Source organism: Phragmites australis, chromosome 4 (genome assembly GCF_958298935.1).
Source record: "Phragmites australis chromosome 4, lpPhrAust1.1, whole genome shotgun sequence".
In the NCBI taxonomy this organism is placed as follows: Eukaryota; Viridiplantae; Streptophyta; class Magnoliopsida; order Poales; family Poaceae; genus Phragmites; species Phragmites australis.
The window spans coordinates 42,904,779-42,928,024 of record NC_084924.1 but is presented as its reverse complement, the minus strand read 5'-3'; the positions used below and the strand labels follow the sequence as shown (position 1 = coordinate 42,928,024).

General features: G+C 46.6%; 2 protein-coding genes across 2 annotated transcripts; both read right to left on the bottom strand.

Moving 5' to 3' along the window:
* Positions 1–1,719: 1,719 nt before the first annotated feature.
* Positions 1,720–7,096, bottom strand: LOC133916632 (sugar transport protein MST4). Its single transcript, XM_062360385.1, has 5 exons — positions 6,858–7,096; positions 5,266–5,585; positions 3,263–3,387; positions 2,881–3,169; positions 1,720–2,770 (listed from the first exon to the last, which is right to left on the bottom strand). The coding sequence occupies exons 1-5, from the start codon at positions 6,991–6,993 to the stop codon at positions 2,087–2,089; spliced, it is 1,554 nt and encodes a 517-aa protein (XP_062216369.1). The 5' UTR covers positions 6,994–7,096; the 3' UTR covers positions 1,720–2,086.
* Positions 7,097–19,363: 12,267 nt separating this feature from the next.
* LOC133916631 (heat shock 70 kDa protein 8) lies at positions 19,364–22,829 on the bottom strand. The gene is made up of 2 exons (XM_062360384.1): positions 22,594–22,829; positions 19,364–21,370 (listed from the first exon to the last, which is right to left on the bottom strand). Exon 2 carries the CDS (start codon positions 21,367–21,369, stop codon positions 19,633–19,635), a length of 1,737 nt encoding a protein of 578 aa, XP_062216368.1. The 5' UTR covers position 21,370; positions 22,594–22,829; the 3' UTR covers positions 19,364–19,632.
* Between the last annotated feature and the right edge of the window lie 417 nt (positions 22,830–23,246).

The following is a 23,246-nucleotide window of genomic DNA, read 5'->3' as shown; positions in this document are numbered from 1 at the left end:
GAAACTTTATTAAATAGACGGATGATTAATTAGTTTAATTTGGTTAGTTTGTTTAGGAGTAATATTACATAAATGTACTGTTTGGTGATCATCGGTGGTAATTTTGTTAGAGTTTCGATAATCAGAAATATAGTTTTTCGGTATTAACATTGGATATATTTTTGAATGTTTGCAGGGATGTCTGATAAATTATATTTTCAGATATATTATGGTGAAAGTCAAATTAGTTATGGTACTAACAATGTAGATCTTTCTGGATTTCAGTATGTCATTAAGTGACTTAGTAGAGCCAATGGGAGGACCACAGTGGGCGTGTACAAGTGGTTGATGTGCCATTTTTAACTGGATCAACATGAGCTTAAGCTGGTAGCTGTGCTAAACCATGCTACTCAGGGGTACTTTGGGGAACTCGTCCCAATTAATGCGACATCTACTTGGAGACAGTATGTAGATATATCATGTGAACATAATCTCTCTCTTGTTCTGCTAGCTGAGGCGTAACAGAAGGATCCAAAATAGATAAACTTTATGAAAACAGTAGCAAGAACAAGTCAGACAGTGGTGGATGAAGCAAACCCAGCAAATGTGAGGAACGAGTAAGATGTTGGGGATGTGCGTGAGATGCAACCGAGGGGTGTAGTCGATAAGGGGGAGCACATCCCTAGCATAATTGAAGAGATGGAGATAGAGGATCAAGAGCTGGAGGAACCATTGCCGATGAGGATTCATCCGACGAGGAGGGAAATACTCATGTTCCTGCAGAGTGGAGAAATCAGAAATTTTCACGCACTGTTTTACTAATCTCACATCTTATTTTATTTTTCTAGTCTCCTCCAACTATCAGTGACTTCATCGAATAGCTCGATATGGAGCAAAATCAAGACCAAAAATGGTGGGTCAACATGAGCATCCGGTGGAGGAGGGAAGCGTGCACACACTGGGAGTACGAGCAATAGCAAGAGGAATTATGGCAAAAAACGCAGAGAGAGTAAAGAAGCAGGAGAGTGCCTGTCGCGCTAAGGCGACTGGCCCCGATACACTAAGAAAGGACAAATATTCTCAAACAATTTACATCAAATAAATAAACAAATATCGACAAATTTATATCGATCTAAAATTTCCAAAAAGTAACTACTTTGTGATGCCATTTTGATCCAAAATTTCTAAAATATCGATAACGAACATTTTTCACCAAATGAATATACACTATTTTTCAAATTGACGTATACAAAAATTAAATTAAAAAAATAAATTTTACCACAGTCCCCTGTGAGGATGACAAGAAACTACCCGCTCTGTCATAGGACGTTAAAGAAGAATACGAGGAGGCATGTCCTACCCACCTATGAGAGGATGGTAAAATCCTATCCACCCTTAAAAAAACAGTAAAAGATGACGATGCTACTGTGGCATCTTACCACCGGGATGCTGCACGTGCCCGCTGGGCACGTCACCACCTTCGGATAGGCCGCTTCACCCTTGTCGGTCTTTTTGGGCCACGGCTAGTGCACCTCGCACGTACCAGCCGTGAGCTGGTGAGCGTGTCCACGGGAAGCTGCAAGCAATCCCGCTGCTGGTGCACGTGAGATCGGCGCCGCGCTGGTGTTACTTAATCTGTCGAAGCTCAATGGATGCTTTAGGCACTTACAAAGCAGTGCTGGAGAATATGGTACATGAACATGTTACAACTGTGATGAACTAAAGTTGAGGCCGATGGCGAATAGTAAAGCTACATTCGTAATTTCATAACATATGTTTTACAAGGTACGAGTACTAGATAGGTTTCCATGATCAGACATGGTAGAAACTACCATTTAGACAAACTTGGCTTTGGTAACAGATACTATTACAATTCATAACGGATACGAATTAGAGAGACGGACTCCGAAATGCTCGCCTCTTGTAGAACACCAAGGTTACATCACTAACTGCTGTTTGTCATCGCAGATACATAAACCGTACTCTCTCCCTTAGTACATTGTCAGCAGTTGAACACGCATCTGAAGTCTGAAGTATCAACATCTCTCTCTGTGTTACCAACTAAAGATTTGCCGATCGAGGTAACTTTGATAAGCAATATCAAGAATTATACGGAGGCGCCATTGCTGGCGGTGATCTTGCCGTTGACGATGTGGTGGTTGTCGTCGTCCATGAACCGCTTCCAGAACCAGTGCTGCTTCCACACCCTCTCGGTCATCTCCTCAATGGGCACGTTCTTGGTCTCCGGCAGGAAGAAGAGCACGAAGAGCGACATGACTAGGACCCAGGCGGAGAAGAAGACGAAGATAGCGTACTTGAGGTGGCAGAGCATGGAGAGGAACGCCTGCGCGATGACGAAGGTGAAGAGCAGGTTCACGCACACGGTGACGCTCTGCCCCGCGGACCGCGTCTCGAGAGGGAAGGTCTCGCTGGGGATGAGCCAGCCGAGGGGACCCCAGGACCAGGCGAAGGAGGAGACGAAGGTGCAGACCATGACGACGACCATGATGGCCCAGCCGTGGCCGAGGTCGTTGGAGCGGTCGGTGACCTTGATGCCTAGCACCACCGCGATGGCCACCTGCGCCAGGAACATCTGCACGCCGGCCTCCAGCAGCAGCATCCGCCGGCCAACACGGTCCACCGAGTACACTGACACCAGCGTCGATAGCACGTTCACTGCGCCCGTGATCACCGCCGAGTAGAGGGACGCGTCGTTCTTGAACCCCAGCGTGTTGAACAGCACTGGCGCGTAGAACATGATCGCGTTGATTCCCGTGAACTGCTGGAAGATCTGCAGCATCCCATATTTGCGTCACATTGCGTACATGTTAATAACCGTGCTAGCTTGTTGGTGCGCTGGTACGTGCATGGTAGTGATCAACAATGACGACAAGTGGGTACCTGGAGGAGGACGGCGATGACGAGCTGTGGGCGGTTGCGGCGGCGGAGGAGGTTGCGGAAGGGGTGCTTCACCTCCTGCGCGATGCGGCTGGCCTCTACGATCTCGTTGAACTCGGGCTCCACGTTGTCGGTGCCGCGGATCTTCTTGAGCACGGCCTTGCCTTCCTCCAGGTGGCCGCGCTCGATGAGGCTGTTGGGCGTGTCCACCACGAAGAGCGCGCCCAGGGTGAGCAGCACGGCCGGGATGCCGGCGAGGGACAGCGACAGCCGCCAACCCCACGGGTGGATCCTGCATAGATGCATGCGGTTCAGTTCGATCGATTAGTGCCGGCCACGCACGTACGTATCGGTAGTGGTACACCGCATGCGTGCTGGGACGTACTTGGAGGTGCCGTAGTTGATGAGGTTGGCGAAGAGGATGCCGATGGTGACGTTGAGCTGGAACAGGATGTTGAGCCCGCCGCGGATCCTCGTCGGCGCGATCTCCGAAAGGAACAGAGGAACGGCCTGCATGGATCAAACGACGCTATGTTATGCATCAGAAGACTAATTTTGACGGCTTCGGAGAAATAATTACATCTCGAAATGTAAGTAGGTTCATTTTCATTCTTAGATTACAAGCGAGTTAAAAATTTGAAAGCGGTAAATGACAGTATCATCTTTTTTTTTTTTCTTTAGCTTTGGATGCCACACCCTGCATTTCATCAAGTTGGGGTTTCCCCTATTAAATTCCAGGAAGGAATGAAACCATATGCTCCACTTGTGATCATTCAATGGAAAGCACCAACTATTCATTTAGTATAATTTTCCATGCCCGCTATTTTAAGTCCCAAATATTTCTGGTAAGCCCATTTCCTGAACGTCTCCAAGAGACTGAAAAGAATGTCCGAGGCTGAGCGGTTGGTGTACCCGTGCATAAATTGAGCGTATATTTGCGGCCTTGGCAGTTGAAGTGTTGAACCTAAGCATGTGGTAACATGTCACTACACCTACTCAGAGGAACACAAAATGTTTTGTTCTCTTAGGTCACGACGGCTTTGCCGATCCTTTTTTTTTTTTTTTTTTTTTGCTGATCCTAGGTCTCCATCAAACTCCTTTTTCGCCCTAAAAGGATCTGAATAAACCGATCACATGAACTCTGGCCTAGTCATGCCTGCTCACAAAATTGGATGTCGCATATATTGGCTTGGAGCATGCTGCATACGCATGATTGGCGATGCAGCGGTAGGTGTAATCCCTAATCCCATATCTGTATCTTTCTACGCTTTTGCCAACATTTTAACCCCGTGCAATTAAGCTCCCTGCTCGGCTACTCTACTCACACATCGATATTCTCATGACTGATTTTTTTTTAAAAAAAAAAAAAACTAGACAGAACCTTCAGTATCTCTGCTTGTTCTGACTGCAGCGCAGAGACAGCCGAAACATGCACGTCTTCAGTGCAGTGAACCGAGAATAACAAGACCAGAAGAGAAGAGTCCAAATGAACTTCTCGTCCAGGTCAAGCATCGATCCCAGCAGCCGAGCAGCTTCCTGCAGGGCTACAGGTTAAAACCGGGGCTCTCAAGTCTTTCTCCTCAGAACACCTCGACTCGCGACCCGTGTGGCCTATGCGTGCACAACGCCGCCTACTGCTAGCTGCTAGATGCTTAACAGCTTAAGTCACCGGTTAGCTTACGACAAATCACGATGTCGATCACAACTGGGACAGCTAAAGAGCAGGTAGCAGCCACCGGCAAACTACAGTGAATAGTGCAAGTAAAAACCAAATGTTATCACATGTTAGAAATTAGAATCGACGAACACCTATCACCTTCTTATTTGGTCGAAAATTTCAGTGATTCTAAATTGCTAGCCCGGGAATCTTGAAACTTAAAAAGGTTATCGCACGATGCTGTCAATGGAAGGCGCCAGCGTAACACAAGTCACGCATGCACGAGGCTCGGCACCGTCACCAATGCCCAGGTGTCCATCTGGAGTAGTAGTATACTAGTATGTGCGTACATGATTTTCTACGCATTTGACTTGACCCCAGAGTACTAGCTAATTTGGAAGGGCCTCATACGTACAGAAACTAGACGTGTACAATTTTAAGACCCCCAAAGATGCTTTGTTAGCCAAGGACGGTGGATAATATAGTATACGTAGTACGCACACGTCCTGCTCATGGATGCTGAAAAATAAGGTCTCGTGCGTGCTACGAATTCTGAAACGAGCCACTGGTTTGACTAGAAATATATTCCTGGTACCCGATACGTACTTTTTTACTAGAGTGTTTCATCAATCGCATCACACGTTGCTGCGAGGAAACGGGTAAAGAAAGAAAGAAAGAAAGAAGAGTATGTCCGTGCATGCATATATGCTAGATGGATTATTATTGTTTACCTGGTTGGCGAAGCCGACGCCGCAGCCGAGCAGGATCCTTCCGACGATGAGCATGGCGAGGTTCTGCGCGGTGCCGTTGAAGATGACCCCGACGATGAAGAAGCAGCCGGCGATGAGCATGGTGAGACGGCGGCCGAGGCGGCGGGTGGTGTAGGAGGCGAAGAAGGTGGCCGTGAGGCCGGCGAGGTAGAGCGACGACGTGAACAGCTGCAGGCCCTGGTTGTCGTACTTGCAGTAGTTGCTCTCCTTGTCCTCCTGCTTCTTCCGCAGCACCGCAGGGAAGAACTTGCCCAAGAAATCATCCATCGACGTCACGCCGCCTACAAAAAAAAAATCCCCACATTTTTAACACGAGACTGGTCAATTCTTTTTCCAAGTTCGCCCCAGTGATGCAACAGTTCGTTGCTGAATTAGTGTCCATGGAAAGTCCAGTACTTCCACTGTTGTACAGGTATTAAAACTTTATTTTCCAAGATAGCTTGTGATGGTTGCTGGTACGTGCAATATTCCTCAGAGCTCGTGAAAACGTGCTATCAAAGCGTTGGTTCAAGTGTCTGACTAAGGTAGCAGCAAAATATTTTTAGGGGGATAAAAAATGCATGTATATTACGTTTGTGTTTTGTTTCACTGAGGTTTGGATGTTTTGCATGATATATATCTAGTACAACCGTTTGTCCTCTTACACAAATTAATTTTGGAAACACCATGCATGGATATATATAATTCCCACATAATTCTCATCAGTTCTTGTGTGCATGTGCGCACATCTTGGGGCATGTGTTTTGTGTATGTATAAACCGTCGGTTGCACCAAATAATCTCATCGAAATTGTACATTTAATAATAAAAAGACTTCAATTTGCATCGAAAACTTTGGTATTAAGTTGATGATAAAAGAAAACTACTAGTAGGGAGCCGTGATATCTCTTTTTGCTTAAGCTTTTATTTGCGGTGTATCTGGAGAAAGGAAACGAAATTGTTGTAACATGCACTAAGTAGTTCACACACGAGTGGTGAATCTCTTTTTGGTAAGTTTTTCATTTTAGCAACAATTTATCGACCTAGAGAAAATGACCACATGACCACACAAAATTTGGAAAGAAAGCTGCGGCTCATCATGCGTGCTCCGTAGCTTTGCACATGCGTTAACTTACCAGCCTGTCAAAGCAGTTGGCTAGCTCACAGCACGATATTTTTTTTTCTCTAAGACGATACGAAAATAAAAGTAAAATGATGATGGGACCCTCACAGATTTATACCTCTAATTTTGAGTAACAAACTTACAAAAATATTCAAATTGGCGGTCAGACAAAATGGGAAGCTTTTCGAATCTGGTGTTAATGGGCCCGCCCTATTAAGAGCCATGATAAAAACTCCATTGATCATGCGTGCAAAAAACGATGCTTCGTCGGTACCATATCTAAATTAAAATCCTCCTCGAAGAGTGCATATATTGTTGGTAAACGGCGGGATCGACATATCAATCTTTTCTCCATGGAAGAGGAGTTCCTTTTGATTCTCTGGAGATAGCAGCCTAGCAAGGAGACGACCTATAGACATGGGGAACGGACCAGGAGCTTGCGTTTGCCGTACCTGAGACGCCGACGTCGTAGCCGAACATGAGCCCGCCGGTGGCCGCCATGATGCAGGAGATGACCACGATCGGCGTGATCTTCGCCTCGAACTCCACGCCGGACGGCGCCGAGACCGAGAGCCCTCCACCCGTCATCTTTGCTCCCTGAAGCACTCCCTGGTGCCCTCGTCGCAGTGCAGCGACGGAAGTAGTAGCAGGTGTTTGTGTCCACACAACCACTCGGAGGCCGGAGCAGGAGACGGACAAGGCTCCCTCCCAGTCTCTCTCGGTTTATATAGAGAGGGAAGCCCGCTTCCCGGAGAAATTTCAAACGCATCCGACCGACCTGATGACGCCACGTCACCGCAGGGACTCGATTTTTTTAATCACCGTCAAGAGGTGGTTTCACTTAACACTCTGACTCAGATAAATCTATATTTTATTAATATGAGTAGTATTATAATTAAATGATTAATTTTTGAAGGACAAATCATGAAGTTATTCCTCGTCCTGTAGGTCCACCGGAGTCCGGCTCGCTGGCCGGCCTTGACTGGCGGGCTGTGGCCGGTCAACGACAGCTCAGCGGTCCACGGGCCAGCCGAGATTCTCGATCCAAAAGCCATGCTGCTGCAAGTCTATATGCATAAGCCCGGCGACTTTTCGACCTTTTTTTTTTCTGCTTATCCGTTCCAAGCCCTTCTGAGCTCTCAGTTCCTTTATTGGAAAACTGGAGAGCAGTAGTTTGGAAAATTGGATATGGCGCCGCCCTTTTTGACGAATTATCATGGACCCACTCGTCAGCCCCTAATACATCCTGATCTCTGAAACTTGGAGCGGCTACTGAGACCATTGTGCTACGGCGCAGCAACTGGACTAGTACTGCTGCTCGATCGATTCATGTGAACGGTGGACCTTGTGATCAAGGAAAATTATACCTCACGTGGGAATGGGTTCACTTGAAAATTACTTCCTACAATCTAAATAAGTGTTGTTTTGGTATCGACATGGTTACAAATATAATTTTGACTATAACTTTTTATTGTAATATATTTATAAAATATAGAAAAAATATATCATTATAAAAATATTTTTTATGATAAATCTATCCGTATTATTTTTAAATATCCAAACTTAATATATAAAAAGTAATTTATAACCTAAGTTTGAAGTATACTGCAAAATAAGTCGACTCGAGGTTGGCTGAAGTAGTAGACATGTCATAATCTGCATGTATAGTCGAGAATACATGTTTTCAGGGGTAGACCCAATTCAAACATTGAGCGGGGCATATTAGTGATAGGACTTTTGCAACTTCACCAAAAAGGATGAAGACCACTGAAATTCATTAAAAACAAGAAATTGAGTGGGAGCATGTGCCTATTTTATAACGGGAAACTAGCCACTTTTCACGCCCAGCCAAGTGGTGCTAGTCGAGGTTTTGCTTGTGGATTAATCTATGATTCTGTCAAGATAGTATATGATCATATAAGATATGGCATATATACTATTTAACTTCATATGGCATATATACTATTTAACTTCTAGGCACATGCTGATTAATGTTTTTTTTAATATCACCCCTCATATATAACAAAAAGAATAGCAGCTGCTGCAGCTGGTCTTGGAAAAGAAAGCATTAGACATGCTTAACGCAGAATCAGAAAGGAACACAGCCGTGCAAGCATGTGTAGTAACAACCAGTCACGCTCCAGTTTGCTGAACAATACAAAGTTCAATTTGCTTCGTTCTTCCATCCGGCGTCCCAAGAGATTGTTTTTGCACGTTTTGTTTCGGTGATGTTAATTCGTACCATACAGTCAACAAATCTTATCACTTGACCATTCAAAAACCAAAACCTGCCCTGTGATCATGCGGCCGCGACGTCACAACAAATTATTTGTGCCGCGCGTTTACACGCTAAAAAGAGAATCAAAATCGCCGGCGCCTGGGAATCGCAGGACGCGAGCTGCTTCTTCCCCGGCGGTGCTGGGCCTGGGCGCGCGAGCTAGAGCGTGGAGGCTCGGGTGTTCAGCCGCGCCCGCCATCTGAACCCACACCCTGGAAAAGACGTACGCGCTCCAGCAAAATATTCTGCCAAATTTCGCTCGCTGGCGTGTGACACCGACACCTGGGCGCACTAAGAATTGCCACGCGTGAGGACACTCACTGTAAAAGCGGATAAAAAACGTGCGTAGATTCTTGCTTCCCATGGCTGATCCAGACCACTTATGGGCAGGATTCAAAAATTCATTTGAACCCTGAAATACAGATGTCTCTGAATTCGTGATTTTTGGAAAATTCGGTTGAATTCATTTGATCAAACTGGTTTGGCCACGGTAAAAACTGATCGAACTGGGCATTTAGTAACCGGATGATTTCACCGATTAATCGCTCAATTTCGTCAGTATTTGACCGTATTTTTAACATTTCATTTGTGGTAAAAAAACTGCTCAAATTTCATTCAAAAACCACTCAAATTTCATCAAAAACCATTTGGTTTTATCAAATTTCAGTAAAATTTAAGAAAAACCGTAAAAATAGCTCAACCTTGTAAAATCGATAACTTTTATCTAAGCTTCAAATTAAATGAAATAAATTTTGTTGGTTTCCTTATAATATGATCTACGTGATCAAAGTATTTAAAATCATAAAAAAGTTGAATATTTTCTGTGAGAAAATATATTTGCCAAACCTTATTAAATGCATTGTTAATTCATTGCTAATCTAAAAATCATGAAACCAATTTTATTAGTCTTCTTACTTGACCCTATGTCTTTTAAAATACTTACTCATGAAATAGTTATTGTAACATGCATGATTGTGTAAATATGTTGCAAATAGATTGATTCATAACTAACCTATCACACCTTCAAAATTAGTGAAACCACTTTTATTAGTTTACTTATACTATGATTTATATAAGAAAAATAATAGTAGATATGAAAATATTAATTACAGTGATGCTTATTAACATGTTTACTTTATGCTTGTGAACTTTGTAAAAAATCATGGAGAAATCAATAAAACTCTAAATAAAGTGAAATTAATTTTATAGAACATCTTAAGTACACCTTATACACAAAAATATGTGTTTCCATGTTAATATTTTCCTTAATATGAACCCTACTAAATGAGCTGCACACTTTTTAAAGCATGATTTTTCTTTTTTCCCCCAAACTTTCTCTCTATGAAATATGATGCAAAGGACATTACTTTTGAAAAAAATCACATAAAGCCTTAGAATTGTCTCTAGTATTTTTTATACTTTTTTTTGTGATTTTTTATTTTTTAATTTAAATTCGAAAATGGTCAAATTCGGAATTCGGTGCGAACCGAATTGATCGGTTTTCATGATATCGACCGGTTTTCAATGAATTTTCGAACCCTTCTTATAGTACTCTTTCTTGTTCTTAATCCTACTCTTTTTCTTTGCTTCCTCTTACGTGCCCTAAAATTGAAGAAGAGGTTCGGAGAGATTCCGTGATGAGCCCACCGTAGAGAGGCTTGACCCCCTCCTCCGCCCCACTGTGGATCAGGCCATGTTGCTTCCTGTAGAGTAAAATATACCAGAACAGTCCACGCATCAGTATCACGTATGACGGTATGAGCAACACGTACCGTTTTCCGTGAGGAATTTCGTAACGATATCTGCGTTCAAGTTTCCGAGTGCGGCAACAAACGGCCGGTCACGATCAGGCAGGTCGCAAACTGCTGCCCGGGCCGCGGGCGCGTCCAGTCCTTTGACTCTAACGGGTTGGTAACGTAAATGCGCCATTCCTCTCTCTCTCTCTCTCTCTCTCTCTCTCTCTCTCTCTCTCTCTCTCTCTCTCTCTCTCTCTCTCTCTCTCTCTCTCTCTCTCTCTCTCTCGACACGTACGTATATTTCAGCTGGTTACAGACCTGGTAAATTCGAATTCGTATCTACCGCACACCTGTACGCGCAGGCGATGATTTGTGAATTGCGTAAAAAGTTCACCGACGAATTGTATCTGATGAGCAGTAGGAGAACGGAGGTGTTGAATTCTGGGACGAGGCAAGCGTGAGCAGCAAAGCGAACGCGACTGCCAATCCTCTACTGGTTTGGTTCTGGTTGTTACGGCGTCTAATTGTCAACAGAGATGGGGTATCTTTTTTTTTTGGCAGGGAATTGTCAAAAAGGATATGCAACTACTCTAGCTAGAAGCTAGCAGGTCAGGTGATTCACGCTCCGTGTCAACGATAATAGGAGACTGGAAAGTGGCATCTACTCCCAACCAGCAGTGATCACTGATCAGGGCTTGCACGTTTAATTTAGCCCAGGATCCTGACATGCACGTTTAATTTAGCCCGTGTCGGGCCATTGCAATGTCGCAGCCGTTACACGTCACCTCGGATCTGAGCGTTGCATGACCGGCAGAGAACATGGAACGTACATGCCGGCCACCTACAGCATCTGCTTGGATGTTAAGAATGTTCGGACAGCAAGATAGGGAGAGGCATTCAGCCATATTGGCTCTCCTGTCGCCCAGGTAAATGGCATCTGAGCATACCATAGACAGGACCTGATGAGCGGGAAGGGGATAGAAACATAGGACAACGTTTTTGGAAACTCCAAGCCGCGTGCCATTACATCTCTCGCCGTCAAGGAGCGTTGCGTCATTCCGTAAGGCAATCGAGCAGATCTCACGGCTTGAGGTTGAGGCCGATTGACGATTGTCCCTGATATAGAAGACACCGGTATGGATGAGCACGGCGCATGCGGACGACTTGGATCTCCTCATGCCACCGGCGAACTCTGATAAAAATAATTGGAGATCTTATTTATTAGACTAGAGATTCTAGTATCTCATTTATTAGACTACAAAGTGTCATATAGACTTAGTATATATATGATGGATCACTGTAAAACAAAAAATTACTCAATATCTTATGCACCCTCTACTTATAAAATAGATCCACCCGTGTCTCAGGCACCGATCCAATACTGGGTGCGAATGGAAACAGCAAATCGGGCTGTTTCCTAGCTGGGCCTTTGAAAAAGGGGACCGAAAGCTACACAAACGAACAAAGAACTTTTTATTTTTATATTTTTTAAATTAAAAATTTATAAAAATAGGTGTCTGTTGTTGTTGTCGTTCTAACAGGTGACAGGTAAATAAAAATAAAAATATAGTATTCTAATACTTTTTAAATTCAAAACACTATCAAAATAATCATGAAATTTTTTAAAAAATGTATGACGTAGAGGATGCTATAATTTAGTTCTCCAAATATTTTAAACTCAAACAATTACCTTACAATGAGAAACAAAAAACAAATTTGACTCTATACAATGAAATTTGTTTTTTTTTCATTGTACAGATCATATTTTGTTTGAATTTTTTTAGTGTGCTAGATCGTAGTATCCTTCGTACCACCAAATGTTTTCATAAATTTGTATAACTATTTCGATAGTGTTTTAAATTTTGAAGTAGTGGAACGTAACTTTTTTTTATTTTTTAACATGCCACTCTTCTAATGAGCGACAGGAGTCTAAGCGTGCGATTTTTTAAAAAAACACTTATTTTTATAATTTTTTATTTAAGAAATATAAAAATAAAAAAATAATTCGGCGAACAAGATGGCAAGTTGCAAACTTGCTTTCGTGCAGCGGGCTGTCAGCATGGATTCTGCTAGTGTTGCTTGGGCTGAAGTAAAATGGGCCACAGCGAACTGATCATAACTCTAATGGGCTGTAAACAGTAATTTCAACGAATACTGTTTATCCGACTGGACTAACCGTTCTTCGAAAAGGCGCAGAGGACGGTAAAAGCCTACCAGTCTAATAAGAGAGTGGTAGACGTCTATCTTTTAATTTTTTTAAAAAAATCTATTTATTTAATATTTTAAATTAGAAAATATAAAAATAAAAAAATTCCAAGTTTGATCCACTCTATTAGCCCATGTTGCATGTCTAACACGGTAACACCGTCCCACAGTGTCGTGCAAGTTGGCAGAGCCATTGGCCCGCCAAATGAGGATGTCCCTTAAGCTTGGATTTAAAAAAAAAAATACAAATACTCCCACAAATAAAATAGTTGTGTTTAGCATCCAAAAGTTTAATCCCATTGCAAAATCCATCCTCAACTTCGATGCCACGTTAAGTTATTTGACGTTTGTTAACTTACCGTTTAGTTATTTGCCGTTTGTTAACTTACCAGGATACGACCCTCTAGTGTTCCGTGAAAAGATAGAAACAGAGCAAGGACATAACAGCGCACTAAAATTCCCTAATCTAAATTCTCTACAAGAAATGATTTCTTAAAGAAAATGATTTTATAACTAAAAATAAGTATCTAGTGATTCTCTAAAATAAAATATATAGAGTAAGTAATTCTGTACGAGAAGTAAATCAAAGAAAACTAATTTTTTTTCAGCTCCCCAGTTTCTAGTTTATTTCAAATAATCACTCCCACGAATTTCACTTAAAAAACTAAAAGCTTAAAACTGCTGTTTGGTAAAGCCCTATCCGATTCCAATAAAAAAACTACTCTAAAAACTCTACCAAACAGACCTCAAATATGCCATTACAATACCTGCCACAAAATATGGCACGATGATACAAGTGACATAGGCAAACACTCCTGCTCAGGAACTGAGCACTGTTAGCAAGCAATCTCCGGATTCTCCTCCTTGCCGATACAGGATCTGCCTTACATGGCTCTGCATGCAAGCCCCTGATTCACGCCTAGCCAGTGCTAGCTTTCCTTGCATAGCTGAGTCAACTTGCCTTGCATAGCTACGTCCTTCACGCATATACGCCTGGACGGATATCTTTCTTATCGTTTGTTCCTATAAATCATGAGATGATATCCTGGCCCAGGCTATATATATTGTAACACAACACCTTGAGTTAATCAATCAACGATTACGCGTGAATTATATCCTCTATCATGGTATCACGAGATCTCACATCCTGTGACCTCCTGCTTCCGCTAACTCCATTCTAGGCGCCGTACCTCATCTCTACACCGCCGGCACGATCAGTGCACTGCTGTTCATGGCCACCCCACCCGCCTCTGATGCTGCTGTTGATGCCGAACGTGCGGTCGCCCTCGCGCGCAAGCACGCGGCCATCCAGCAGCGTGAGGCTGAAGCGGTCGCTGCCATAGAACGAGACACCGCGGCCGTCCGAGATCGTGAACGGGAGGCTGCCGTCGAACGGGATCGCGAACGCAGCACCCTCGCCAACGCCGCCGACGCTGCTGCCAGGGCCGCGTCCGATGCCCAGGCACCGGTACGCGCTGCCGCTGCCGCTCTCGAACACGAGCACGACGCTGCCGCCGCCCTGGAGCGCACGGCCGCCGCGGTGTGCGAACGTGCCTCCTTCGGGCAAGAGCGCACCACTGCATCGACCAACGACGACGACACCGCCCAGTACCACGAGGCCGCCGCCGTTGCCAACCTCCATGCCCAGGAAACTGGCGTCCAGAACATCAGGGCCCTGGTCCCTGTCGTTCTTGACCTCTTGTCACCGCACTACAATAAATGGCGCGATCTTGTCCTCCTCACCCTCGGCCGGTACTCGCTCGTCGACCATGTGACCTCCGACGCCGCCTTTCCCGACGTCCCCGCCTGGCACCGGATGGATTGCGTCGTGCTGTCATGGATTTACGGCATCGTCTCCCTCAAGCTCATGGAGGTCGTGCGCATCCGTGGCAACACTGCGCGCACTGCCTGGATCGGCATCGAGTAGCAATTCCTCGGCAACCGTGAAACTCGCGCCCTTCACCTTGATGCCGAGTTTCGTAATTTTATGCAAGGTGACCTCATCGTCTCCGATTACTGCCGCAAGATGAAAAGCATGGCAGACGCACTTGCCGACCTCAGCGAGTACATTCCTGACCGCACCCTGGTCCTGAATGTCTTGCGCGGGCTCAACGACAGATTTACGTACATGTCTCCTCACTTCAAGCAGCAGCGCCCGTTCCCGACGTTTGGTGACGTGCGCGCTGACTTGCTCCTCGAAGAGTTGACGATGATGTCCACCTCCTCCACCTCCTCCACCGCCCTGGTCACCACGGCGCCCTACGCTGCCCCAGGAGCAGGCGGCTCCTCTGCGCCTAAGTGGGCGCCCTCGGCCCGCGCCCCCACATGCACCGCCAGGCAGTCGGGCTTCGACCGCCGTCGTCGCCGTGGCAATGGCAGTGGCAAGACCCCCAACACCAACACTGGGTCTTCCACTACGTGGCCTTCGTTCTACAACCCCTGGACCGGCACCATCCAAATGTGGCCTGATCCTCCGTCAACTTCTGGAGGCTCCCAGCCTTGTGCCCGACCGCCCACGTCAGCTGGCGTGCAGCAACAACAGCAAGCTCTACTCGCTGCCCCCGGCCTTCCTGGCTACCCTTTGCCTCTGCTGCAGCCTGGGCTCCCATCACCAGCGCCAGGCGCCCAGCCCCCAGTACAGCCAACACCGCCGTCACCATGGACACCATGGTCTGGGGGCTCCTGGGACCAGCAGTCGCTTGCCAACGCCTTCAGCACGGTGTCCCTCAATCCCCCTCCCGCCACCACTGAGTGGGTGATGGACTCTAGTGCTTCCTCACACATGACACCCAACACCGGTGACATCTCCTTGTTCCGCCCTCCATGTTCCACTTATCCTTCGTCCATCATTGTTGGCAATGGGTCTACTCTACCTATCACCTCTACTGGTCATACAATCTTGCCCGGTCCCTTTTATCTTAATGATGTTTTGGTCGCTCCTATCATTATTAAATCACTCATTTCTGTTCGCTAGTTTACCACTAACAATAATTGTTCCGTCTAGTTTGCCCCTTTTGGCCTCTCTGTGAAGGATCTTTGTTCCAGGAACGTGATCGTCAGGTGCAATAGTTCCGGGCCCCTTTAGTCCTTGCACCTCCCAGCATCGCGCCAGTCACCGAGTGCCTTCCTCTCCGACGTCACCTCCACCCTTTGGCATCGCCGCCTCGGACATCCCGGGCAGGAGGTGCTCTCTTGACTCGCCAGCGCATGCGCCATCTCCTATAATAAAAATAGTTGTAATACTATTTGTCATGCATGTCAACTTGGTCGCCACATTCGTTTACCGTTTGCTACTTCGTCTTCTCGGGCCATCAAGAATTTTGATCTTATTCACTGTGATCTGTGGACCTCTCCCATCCCGACTGTGTCCGGTTACAAATGCTATTTGGTCATTCTTGATGATTGCTCGCATTTTGTTTGGACGTTTCCTCTGCGTCTCAAATCTGACACCTTTTCCACTATAGCTAACTTTTTCTCTTATGTGGCAACTCAGTTCAAATGCACGATAAAAAGTGTCTAATGTGATAACGGACGCGAGTTCGACAACTCCTCCGCTCGCACTTTCTTCCTCACCCATGGTGTCACCATGCGCATGTCCTGCCCCTACACCTCTCAGCAAAACGGCAAGGCTGAGCGTATCCTTCGCTCCATCAACAACATTGTACGTTCTCTCCTATTCCAAGCTTCCCTCCCTCCCTCATACTGGGTTGAGGGCCTTCACACCGCCACCTATCTGCTCAACCGGCTGCCCACTAAAACCCTTGATCTGGGTACTCCTTATTTTGCGCTTCACGGGACACATCCCTCATACATCCACATACGCATTTTTGGTTGTGCATGCTACCCCAATATGTCGGCCACCGCACCCCACAAACTCGCTCATCGCTCCACCCTCTACATCTTCTTGGGCTATTCCTCTGAGCATAAGGGTTAGCAGTGTCTTGACCTCTCTTCTAATCGGGTCATTATATCTCGACATGTCACTTTTGACGAGTCGGTGTTTCCCTTCTCCCACAACCAAACAATGCATTCTGATAATTTTGAGTTCCTAACACACTTTGAGTACAGGTCGATGCCTCTTGGCCCACCTCACTCACCTCCTGTAGGTCTCCGACAAGTTCCTGCGCCACGAGCGGGCCCGACGGCCTCTACTGCGCCCCAAACGACGTTGGATGCTTCGGGCTGCATGCCACGTGCGGCAATCCCGGCCTCTGTTGTGCCTCGGGCGGTGCTGGACGCCCCGGCAGCCTGCATGTCCCGAGCGGCCACGCCGGCCTCTGCTGCGCCCCAAGCGGCGCTGGATACTCTGGCCTACACGCCACGTGTGGCAACGTCGGCCTCTGCTGCACCCCGGGCGACGCTGGATGCCACAGCACGAACGCCACGTGCAGCCACACCGTCCTACGCTGCGCCCCGGGCGGCGCTGGACACCCTGGTCTGCACGCCATGTGCGGCCATGGACACCCCGACCTGCATGCCACACGTGGCCACTGCAGCTACTGCTGCACCCCGGGCGGTGCCAATGACAGCCTGCATGCCACGTGCGGCCACGCCACCTGCTGCGCCACACACGGCCACGACAGCTGCTCTGCCCCCGGCGTCCCCTACAGCGCCAAGCCCGCCGACCGACGCATCGTGCACGGATCTAGTCATCACTTCTTCTGCGGCCACCGAGGACATTCGTACGGCTACCTCTGTGCCACAGATTGTTGCCACCCGTACTGGTCCACGCACGGTGGCCACTGTTCCCCCCGTTACCAATGCACACCGCATGGTCACCCGTGGGAAGGACGGCTTCCGCGTACCCTCCGATCCACTCAACCTTCACGCGGATGCTCTGTCACCAATTCCGAAGACATACCGCGATGCACTCGCCAATGCGCATTGGCGTGCTGCTATGACTGATGAGTTTGAGGCTCTTCAGGCCAATCGCACTTGGGATCTTGTCCCTCGTCCTCCTGGAGTCAACCTTGTGACGGGGAAATGGATTTATCGTCACAAACTTCATGCCGACGGCACCCTTGACCGTTACAAGGCCTGGTGGGTTCTCCGTGGTTTCACTCAATGGCCTGGCATTGATTATGACGAGACATTCAGTCCTGTGGTGAAGCCTGCAATAGTCCGGACCATGCTCTCACTTGCCCTCTCCCAAGCATGGCCCGTTCATCAGCTTGATGTCAAGAATGCTTTTCTGCACGGCACTTTGTCTGAGACCGTTTACTGCTCCCAGCCGAGTGGTTTTGTTGATACCTCCCATCCTGATTGGGTCTGCCGCCTCAACAAGTCACTATATGGTCTCAAACAGGCACCACGTGCATGGTACAATAGGTTCGCTACCTACTTGCTCAGTCTTGGCTTTGTGGAGGCCAAGTCCGACACCTCTCTTTTTATCTGGCATCGTGGATCCAAGACAGCCTACCTGTTGCTTCATGCGGATGACATTGTTTTGACTGCCTCCTCTCCAGACTTACCGCGGCAGACTATCTTTGCTCTTCAGCGGGAATTCTCAATGAAAGACCTCGGTGAGCTCAATCATTTTCTGGGAATTTCGGTTCAACGCTACCCTACTGGACTCTTCCTCTCTCAGAAGCAGTATGCACTGGACATTCTGGAGCGCGCAGGCATGACGGACTGCAAACCTTGCAGCACCCCTGCGGACACTCAGTCGAAGATGTCTGGTTCCGTTGGCTCTCCATTTAGTGATCCCACTCACTATCGCAGTTTAGCTGGGGCACTCCAGTACTTAACTTTGACCCGGCCTGACATCTCCTATGCCATTCAGCAGGCGTGCCTTTATATGCATGACCCTCGAGAGCATCACCTCTCTGCCGTTAAGCGCATCCTACGCTATCTCCGCGGCACTGTTGACCATGGTCTACTCCTACAATGTTCTGCGCCGTCAGAGCTTGTAGTCTACTCCGACGTCGACTGGGCTGGCTGCCCGGACACGCGGAAGTCCACATCGGGCTACGCTGTTTTCCTGGGCGCCAATCTCATCTCCTGGTCTTCCAAGCGCCAGCCAACTGTCTCCAGATCCAGCGCGGAGGTCGAATATCGGGCCATGGCCAATGGCGTGGCTGAGGCCACCTGGTTGCGGCAACTTCTCAAGGAGCTCCACAGTCCCCTGCCTCGAGCGACACTTGTCTACTGTGACAACGTCAGCGCCGTGTACCTCTTAACGAACCCCGTTCAGCACCAACGCACTAAGCACGTCGAGATCGATCTTCATTTCGTCCGCGAGCGGGTTGTTGTTGGGGATGTACGGGCCCTTCATGTACCGACCACATCCCAGTTTGCCGATATCTTCACCAAAGGATTGCCGACGTCGGTCTTCACGGAGTTTCGATCCAGCCTGAACGTCTGTCGGGCCAACACTCTGACTCCCGAGGGGGGGGGGGTGTTAGCAAGCAATCTCATAATTCTCCTTACCGATACAGGACCTGCCTTGCATGGCTCTGCATGCAAGCCCCTGATTCACGCCTGACCAGTGCTAGCTTTCCTTGCATGACTGAATCAACTTGCCTTGCATAGCTACGTCCTTCACGCATATACGCCTGGGCGGATATCTCTCTGATCATTTATTTCTATAAATCATGAGACGATATCCTAGCCCAGGCTATATATATATTGTAACACAACACCTTGAGTTAATCAATCAACGATTACGCGTGAATTATATCCTCTATCAAGCACCACTACGCAGTCAGTTCGAAGGATGATCTACCAGCCGGAGTCAGTATTTGAGTATGCATATCATACTATATGCACATCTTATACTCACTACAGGTTTCTCAAAGCACTCGATAACAATTCATTCTACATGTAGGAGTAACGCATAATTGTGGACACTATCATACAAGGATGACACTTGACATTGACATGCAGCGTGCTCAGCACCCTAAACAGTCAAACAAGGACGGGGACCATGGCATGGAGTGAACACTAAACACAGCAACCACAACGTACGCACTACTACTCACTAGAGGATACAGGCTACGATAAAGTGTCTCATGGCTGCAGCTTCTTAGGGAGCACAGCTAGGTCCAGCGTACTGCCATACATCTTAGCGAGAGCCTGTCCACACCAGCCATGGCCATCGTCTAGTGTCGGCATCCTCACCTCGATGAACGGCGGAACGACTGGGCCTTGAGGCTTGACAACCCCTGCGAACACCCTGAGGACGTTGGCGGCATCGATGTCCATGCATACACTGATTTCAACGGTTCCCTTAGGTGCTGGTGGAATACCGGTGATCTTGAAGTATCCTAACAGATGGTTCTCTTCGGCACGTTCTCCTTCACCTTCGTACACAGTAACGAGGGCTTCGGTCTGACTGTCGTGTGTCGTTGTAAATAGCATGTCCCTTCTCGCTGGAACTGTCGTGTTCCTGGGAATGATTGCTGCAAAGTTATCTCCATCGGCGCGGATACCCAGGTTCATAGGAGTTGCCTGAATTGTCAGGAGATCCAGGCTCCCTGAAGGGTCAGTCACTCCTGAAGCAATGGCTCCTTCCAATGCAGCACCTGAAACAGCAGCTTCTAGAGCATCGATGCTCTTGTAAGAGACTTCCTTCATGCATAAGCCCAGGACAAGGCTTCTGATTCTGGGGATCCTGGAGCACCCTCCAGCCAATATGACATCATTTATGTCTTCTGGTGCTAACTTTGCATCAACCAAGCACTGGTTGATGATCTTTTCGCACTTCTCAAAAATTACCCGATTAACTTGTTCAAACTCTGAATGGTCTAGAACTTTTGACACCTTCTGGCCATCCCCCAAATCTACTTTAATCTCCACAGTATCCTGGCTAGCCAGTTTGTGAATTGCATCCTGAGTTGCAATCCGCAGTAAACCCAACGACTTGATTCGATCCATTGTCTGACCAGCATATAAACTATCAAAATTAGGAAGAAGGTGGCGCATTATGTTCTGAAGGATGTCCTCTCCACCAACAGAGCATCCTGATAACGCTCTTATTTGAGAAACACCTCCAGCAGTGGCAGCCACAGCTGCATCACAATACCCAGCACCCATGTTAAATATCAGGGCAATTTTCTCAACACCGCTTCCCATATTGTCATGCATAAGCTGTTGCTGCTGCTGAGCGTACAAAAGTGCGACAGCAGTAGGTTCTGGCATCAACCTCAACACATGCAGCCCGGCCATTGCACAGGCTCTCTCAATCCTTGTCTGTTGAAACCGACTGAATGCAACTGGAATGGTAAGCACAGCATTCCTCACTGGATGTTTAAGATGCATCTCTGCCAAGGCCTTCAATTCAAGCAGAAAGATGGCAAGAACTTCTTCAGGAGTAGTAGATCGCCACATGTTGTTCACCAATGCTGCAATAAATGGCCTCACACCGATACCCAATGTCTGCACAAGAAAAGGGAGGGCCTTGCTAGCTTGAACCACTTCATCCGTGTCCATTCTTCCAATCAGGCGTTTCATGTTGAATATGGCACTTCCTGATAAAACATCTCTTTCCTCATGTGCATTTTCCTGGGTTGCTCCTCCAGTAACTCCTGCTGAAAGAGTGTCATCTTTGAACATGACATATGACCTCATCCCTTTCTGGTTGCGGGTATTTTTCAAGAGCTCAACTTGGTGGCCATTCCAAACTGCAACGCTGCACTTGGAAGTCCCAATGTCAATGCCAATAGAAACATCAGGAAATGATTGTTGAGATTTATCTTCCCCGGTGGTTTCACTATCGGATGCCACGGTATAGAATTGTTCAGTCATCCTACAAGGCAATATAGCATCAATTATACATTGCGATCAGACTTGTATTTTAAAAGAAAAGGTAGTTTAAGGTTTGAAAAAACTAGTACCAGGATTGGAATAGGAAGCGACTACCATTTTCCTCTAACTTTTAACATCTTCAGAAAAAGAAAACTAGAACGTAAAAAGGACCATTTTAAAAGAAAACGAGAACGTAAAAAAGGATCATTTTAAGTATTATTATATTAACATAACAGATACAGAATTCAAGGGCCTATCGTATTGGACCACAACGTGTAACTAGGAAGATACGGAAGCCAGTAGGAGTAATATCTGAATGCTAATGCTACAGCATCGAGACAGTTGATGACATGGCTAATACGATTTTTTTTTCTTTTGAAACGAAAACAGCGAGCTAGAGCTCGAGCTGAGCATATATTAAAAAGAAGAGAGCTAACCTAATTTATAAGAAAAATCGGACCCAAAAACCTTAACAGATGCACGGTTCTAGAGAGAAAAACCGACACTAAAACACCACAACGACAATACGACCATATCTCCATAGAAGACGCTTACACCAAAAGACAGAGTCAGACAACACAGACAGACTAACCCAACTCAATTCCAGAACTTCTTTTTTTCCAAAGATCCAAAGTTCCAGAACTTCAGGCTAACTTTTGTGGCAAACAACTAACACCCGAGTTGAGCCAAGTAATTCTTCTGGCAGTAGCGAATCTAATAGTGATGTCTGTCATGAAAAGTTCAGATAGGCGATATAAATCAAAGTGAAACCAAACTTAGGGGGTCCAAATACGCTGAATTCCCTGCAACAATGGAAGGAGGCTTCATCTGAAAAAAAAAGGGATAAAGGAAATCAAACTTAGGGGTCCAAGACCACCAGTTCCATCAACCATGCACATGACCTCTGCCATTTTGTGCCTTGTTCCGCTTCCCCTTTCCCATTCCAGGTTCAGTGCAAAAGCTTAGGTAAACCCAAGTGCTCACATCACTACATCAGCACACATACAGCCACAGCCACACTTCCACGATCATACGATCTATGCTACCGCGAGGTCCGCATACAAGTAGAGTACACACACGCATTTAGCAGGCTAGCAAGGAAACTTGCGGTGCCCAATGCGGACATGCAGCACTAATTAACATGGAATAGCAAGCTACTAGCATCGCTCAAACTAATCAAAGCACGGATCAGAGTAGTCAAGTGTGGAGTGCGGAGATTCTTACTCGACCAGGCAGCGGAGACGGGACGGGGTCTCGTCGGGCGGTGCTTGCTGACGCTTCTTCGGAAAAGAGAACGACACAGGCAGTGTGCGCGTTATCCGGGTGGAGGCGGAGTGGAGAGAAGGGGGTGCGAGGAGGTAGAAGAAGGGGGAAAGGCGAGGTGCCGAGGTGCATCTTCTAGAGACGACGAGAGAGCGCAGGCACGCACGCGGCGCGCGCACGCCGACAGGCGGAGCCGCTCAGTCCGAGGTCGGGTCCTTCCTGGAAGAGTCGGGAAGCGGGGCTGGGCCCGGCTGGGCATAGCCTGATCGCCGCGGACCTTTTTTATTTTTATATTTCTTAAATAAAAAAGATAAAGATATGCACCGTTTGAAAAAATTACAGAGTGTTTAAAAATAAAAAATAATTTATTCTATTGCACTCAAAATTCAAAACACTATTAAAATTATCATAAAAATTATAAAAAATTAGTGGTACAAAGGATACTATGATCCAGGTCTAAAAAATTAGACAAAAATATGATATAGACAATGAGGAAAAAATAAATTTTATCATATAGAGTCTCACAGAATCTAAAATCTATCTTTTTTGTTTTTCATTGTACAAGTAACTTTTAAGTTCAAAAGTTTTGGAGACTTAGATTATAGTATCTTTTA